General features: G+C 47.3%; 1 protein-coding gene across 1 annotated transcript in view; it reads left to right on the top strand.

Annotated features, from left to right (window-relative positions):
- The first annotated feature begins 3,730 nt into the window (after nucleotides 1–3,730).
- The window catches only part of LOC147031730 (neurobeachin-like protein 1), a 246,793-nt gene continuing 244,523 nt past the window's right edge, over nucleotides 3,731–6,000 (top strand). The window contains exon 1 of the mRNA XM_085866599.1: nucleotides 3,731–3,887. Within this exon, the coding sequence (XP_085722725.1) occupies nucleotides 3,834–3,887 (54 nt within the window). The 5' untranslated portion in view covers nucleotides 3,731–3,833. The remainder of the gene's footprint in view (nucleotides 3,888–6,000) is intronic.

Below are 6,000 nucleotides of genomic sequence, written 5' to 3'. Positions count from 1 at the left end.
ATATCACTGCCAAGGTAAGTGAACCTCTCTGTGACCTCAACTTCCTCTCCACAAACAGGTACAGACAAGACAGCAGCTTCCAAGATGTCATTGAAAGCCTGGATCTTCGTTTTGATCCAGCAAACCAATAATTCCAGGAGCTCTGACTCCTCCTTCAGCATCTCGAGGACCCCCAAAAGGATATCCAGAGTCTCCACAAAGATGACTGCATCATCTGTGAAATCAAGATCAGAAATCTTGACATTCCCCAACAATGCACTGCAGCTTGATCTCTCTGACATCCTCCCCAGAATCCAGTCCATACAAGCGCTGAAAATTGTATGTGTGTGTGTGTGGGGGGGGGGGCAGTACACACCCCTGACGAATTCCAGTCACAACTGGAAATAAGTCAGAGATGGTACCACCACATCTCACAGCACTTTCAGCACCAGAGTGTAGTTCAGAAATCAGATGGATCAGTTTTGGTGGCATCCCATGAACACCAAGAATCCTCCAGAGGGCATCCCAATTCACTGAATCAAACGCTTTGCAAAGATCAGTATAGGCTGCAAGCAGCCCCTGCCGAAACTCTCGTCTGCGTTCGGTGAGGACCCGAAGGGCAAGTGTACGGTCAATCGTTGACCTCTTTGGTGTAAAGCCTGACTGCTCTGGATGCTGGTGCTCAAGCAGATGGTGGTGAACCCTATGAATAATTTTCTAGCGAAGACCTTGCCCGGCACTGAGAGCAGCGTCACCCCTCGGTAGTTGTTACAGTCCTGGTGATCACCCTTCCCTTTCCAGAGAGGGACAACAAGGCCCCTCTTCCAGTCAGTTGTGATGGTGCCTGTGTTCCAGGCAGAGCACAGAACTGCATGCAATGACATGAATACAGAATTTCTACCAGCTTTGAGTGAGAAGTTCAGCATGGATGCCACAGATCCCAGGAGCTCTATCCCATTTAAACTGGTTCACCGCAGCCTGTGTTTCCACAAACAAAGGTTGATCACAGTTGATTGGAGGGTCAGCAACAGGGATAGTAACTCCCCTGAAATCCAACTCAACAGCTGGTGGATCAGTCTGGTACCGGCCCAGCCGGCCTTCATTTCAGACTCCTCTGTCAAGAGCTCACCACTCTCCGCTCTCACTGCAGTACACCGAGGGATGGGCTTGGAGGAATGAAATGCATGAATTCTCCTGCTCGCAGGACGACAATCACTTGTCCACAGGTGATGCTCTACCCCCTAACAGATTTCTCGCACAAAGGCCTACTTGTCCACCCTTAGCACACGTACAGTTTTAACCCTCAGCTCCCTGAACAGCTCAGTTCTGCCATTCAGCCTGGCCCTGCAATTCTGCTCAATGGTATCCAGTGTCCCTTGAGAGACAAAATTCTTCTTTGCCCTACGGTGAGTTCCAAGACATCCACCGGCAACATCAAGGACGGTGGTCTTGAAGGCGCTCCACAACTCTGCAGGATTCCCCAAAGCACCCAGACCCCCCAAATCTCCACTCAGCCTTTTCGCAAACTTCTCAGCTACCCTCTCATCGTTCATCTTGCCAACATCCAGCCGAGGCTGGGATGGTACCATTCTCCCGTATTTAAGGTACAACTTCAGAGTTGCCACCACAAGCCTGTGGTCGGTCTTGAGGAACTGAGCACTCCACAGTTCTGGATCATCCTCCAGTGACCATCAACGAGGACATGGTCAATCTCCTTTGCCACACCGCCAGCATTGGAATACCAAGTCCAGCGATGAGCTTGTGGGCGCTGAAACCATGAACCAGCCACCCTAAGTCCATGACTTCTTGCAAAGTCAAGGAACTTAGTGCTATTCTGGTTCATAGTTCCTGACCCATGGGGACCAACACACACCTCATAACCATCCCTATCAGTTCCAGTCGATGCATTGAAATCCCCCAAGACTAGAAGTGTATCTCGTCTGGGGCACTGATCAACCACAGACTCGAGTGTGGCGTAGAATGCATCCTTCACAGTGAGATCACTCGCCTCAGTCGGAGCATAAACAGAGACCAGGGAAATGACACCTAAGGAGTGACGAATCGTTAATCTCATCGTTCCACTCATAGTTCCTTCGTTCCACTTGGCGTGTTCCACGAGGCACAAGAAGAAATTGGAAGACCTGTTCCCTCGGTACTGCATGAAATTGCTGATAAAGGTTATGGTCAAGTTTCATCGAGTTGTGTGTGTGGTTTCAGAAAAGAAGGCAAATACATATTTTGGGGGGAAACCCCCCTCCACCCCCCGAATAGAACCCCTTAGAACATTTTTTTTTTTTTTATGTCGTGAACAAACTTTCGTGCATCACGGGTGATAAAGGTGGTGGTCAAGTTTCATAGGAACTGCGTGTGTAGTTTCTGAGAAGAAAGCATATATCTATTTTGGGGGGCAATCCCCATCCACCCCCTTTGTGCCAGATTTTTTTAGTGCCATGAATAAACTTTGGTACGCACACGGTGATGAACGTTGTGGTAAAGTTTCATCGAAATCTTATGTGTCGTTTCAGAGAAGAAGAAGAAGAAGAAGAATGAAGAAGAAGAAGAAGAAGAAGAAGAAGAATGAAGAAGAAGAATGAAGAAGAAGAAGAAGAAGAAGAATGAAGAAGAAGAAGAAGAAGAATGAAGAAGAAGAAGAAGAAGAAGAATGAAGAAGAAGAAGAAGAAGAAGAAGAATAAGAAGAAGAAGAAGAAGAAGAAGAAGAATGAAGAAGAAGAAGAAGAAGAATGAAGAAGAAGAAGAAGAAGAAGAAGAATGAAGAAGAAGAAGAAGAAGAAGAAGAAGAAGAAGAATGAAGAAGAATGAAGAAGAAGAAGAAGAATAAGAAGAAGAAGAAGAAGAAGAATAGTAGGAGGAAGATGAGGAAGTTCCAGGTGAGCTCAAAAGGACGGGAATACGAACAGAGAAAGACACTTGTGTAAAAAACACAAAACAAAAAAACCATTTGTTGCAAATAATTACAGTATCTGCATCGAAGAACACAAAAGTGAACTGACTCTCGTGACCGTATTGTTTAAATCTAGTCCGAGATGTGTACGAATTTCGAGCGGCGTTGTAATCCCTGACGGTGTAATCCGCAGTAGCATCACGGCTATATCCGTGCCAACGGAGTTTCATTGCTGCTGTTCCGTGAGCGAAAATTACCACTGAACTTGAACATTATGACAGGAATATATTTGTGACATGAATACAATAAGTTTATGTTTAACAAAGGACTTTTAAGAAAAAAAAATGTGAGGAGGAAAAATGCTTGAATCAAGTGTTGGTCTGATTTGTCTATTTTTCTGGTCATTTTTTTTCGTGATTCCCTTTCGGTTACGAAACGTTGAATAAACACAGCGGATAATTACATCTACATAGAGAACGATGGCTGCAATGATCCAGATCCAGCAGACATTTCGAATTATTTGTTATTTATTTGTTTCTTTCTGCTGCAGACGTTGTGTTGTTCATGAAAATAGAAATACATACATCTGCCATTGCAATATATATATATATATATATATATATATATATATATATATATATATATATATATATATCATAAGATTAATTTCAACATGATGAAAAAATACACGGACGTAACAAGAAATAATATGTTCCGCCGTATATTTGTGTAAAATTGCCACAACAATGATAAACAAACGTCCGGCCAATCACATCACTGAATAACACGACCACGACCACGCTCAGTGATTCAGCCAATGGGAGCACGCGTTTGACAGGGGTCGCGGATCACACCCGGAAGTGGGAGGACGACGGGGCGTGGGTTTCGTGTTTGGTTCTCGGTTCGCACTGGGCGGCTATTCCGACATGAGAGGAAAATAAACCCAAGTCCATGATGGCCTCACAAGAGCGTCTGTACGAACTCTGGATGCTCTTTTGCACGAAGGTAAATATGCATGATGTACTGAAGGACGATTTTATTTGATGGCGGTTTAGTTATGACTTGTTGCTTTTTTTTAATTTTGGATCGGAGGGGAAAAACAATTTAGTGAAGAACATTGGGGGGGGGGGGTGTTGGGTAGGGGAAAGAGGAGATGAATTGTGGAGAGGCTGATAAATTGTGCGGTTGTGCAACATTTGGGAGGAGTTGCGACGAAGATCAGGAGGAGGAGGAGGAGGAGGGTGAGGAGGAGGAGTTGCGACGAATCGTGAGGGAGGGGTCTTGGTAAGAATGGTGCGTGGGGTTGAAAAGAGGGGTTGTAGCAGGGTGGTGAAGGGGGAGAGGAGGTATTGTGGGAAGATGGTGCATGGAGGGAGCGGGAGAGGTGTTGTGGAAAGGTAGTGCGTGGGGGGATTGGAGAGAAGGGGTTGTGGCAGGGTGGTGTGTGTGTGGGGGGAGAGGATGCATTGTAACAGGGTGGTGCATGGGTGGGGGGCGTGAGTGAAGGGGGAGAGGAGGGGTTGTGGCAGGGTGGTGTGGGGGGTTGGAGGGGAGAGGACAGGATGTTGCAGGGTGGTGCATGGGGGAGGGGGTGAAGGAGGACAGGAGGTGTTGTGTGAGGTGGGGGTTTGGAGGGGGAGAGGATGGGATGTTGCAGGGTCATGCATGGGGTGGGGGTGGGGGGTGAAGAGGGAGAGGAGGTGGTGTGTGAGGTGGGGGTTGATGGGTGGGGTGGGGGTGGGGGGTGAAGAGGGAGAGGAGGTGGTGTGTGAGGTGTGTGGTGGGGGTGTGAGGTGGTGTGTGAGGATGGGATGTTGCAGGGTCGTGCATGGGGGAGGGGGTGAAGGGGGAGAGGAGGTGTTGTGGCAGGGTGGCGTGTGAGGTGGGGGTTTGGAGGGGGAGAGGATGGGATGTTGCAAGGTCATGCATGGGGGAGGGGGTGAAGGGGGAGAGGAGGTGTTGTGGTGTGTGAGGTGGGGGTTGGAGGGGGAGAGGACAGGATGTTGCAGGGTGGTGCATGGGGGAGGGGGTGAAGGAGGACAGGAGGTGTTGTGTGAGGTGGGGGTTTGGAGGGGGAGAGGATGGGATGTTGCAGGGTCGTGCATGGGGGAGGGGGGGGTGAAGGGGGAGAGGAGGTGTTGTGGTCGGGTTTGAGTTGGTGTGCTTTGGTTAGGGGTTCTGGTTCCGTGCCATGGGGAGAGGTCATGACTTCAGGTTCACTTTCGTTCAAGGTCATACTTTTCCTGTGTTGAACACCCAAAATTGGAATTTTGCCATTGTTGCAGCATGGAATGTAGTACTTTTTTAAAATCTACTTTTGCATCACTGATACCTCCGAGTGAAGGCTTGCACATGGAGAAACCCGGGTTTAAGTTCTCCTGAAGCCTGGCATACTCATTTACACATCACCCGGCCCTGCCTCTGTAACACCGCAATCGCAGTATCTGGTCGAGTTGGGAGTGAAACCCAAATTAGTCATTTTAAAGGGAGTCCATAATCTTTTTGCTATCCTGTGATTTGGGGGGGGGGGGGGGAGTCAAGTGTAGTAGAGTAGAGCTATATTGATATGTCGATGAAGGGTATCGGTATGTGTGAGAAAGCTTTTCATGGTTTTTGCATCCATTTTCCTCTTCCATTATTAGTCGCCTACGGTTTCACCGCAGGGGACAATGGGGTTTCCCTCCGTTTGTCCATCTGTCTGTCTGTCTGTCTGTCTGTCCATCCGTCCCACCTGTGGTTTTTCAGACTTTTTGTCCCCCACTCCCACACCCTTTAACATATTCAACTGAACCTTGGTACATGGCTTTGCTATGACGAGTTACAGAATAAGTTCGAGTTTCAGGGTGTTTTGTCAATTTTTCAGTGTTCTGCCATTTTTAAACATCTTGTCTTTGTTTTTGCTTTTTTCGCTACAGGAAAGACTTGTAGAAAGCAACTTTGTTGATTCGACTTGGAAATCAACTGGAAACTGTGTTGTATTATCTGGAAAAACTGGAAAAACTGTTCAAGTTCCAGAAACTGGAGAAACGCCTGTGTTGTATTATCCCTTGGTTTTTTGTGCTTTCATAAGCACCTTTGTTACCTTTGTGTTGTGTGACATTCCTCTCACGTCATTTAA

The sequence above is a fragment of the Eptatretus burgeri genome, chromosome 2, assembly GCF_056783735.1.
Source record: "Eptatretus burgeri isolate ZD-2024b chromosome 2, Ebu_testis_v1, whole genome shotgun sequence".
Lineage (NCBI taxonomy): Eukaryota > Metazoa > Chordata > Myxini > Myxiniformes > Myxinidae > Eptatretus > Eptatretus burgeri.
The sequence above is the reverse complement of the archived record's forward strand: the minus strand, read 5'-3'. Positions and strand labels throughout refer to the sequence as shown.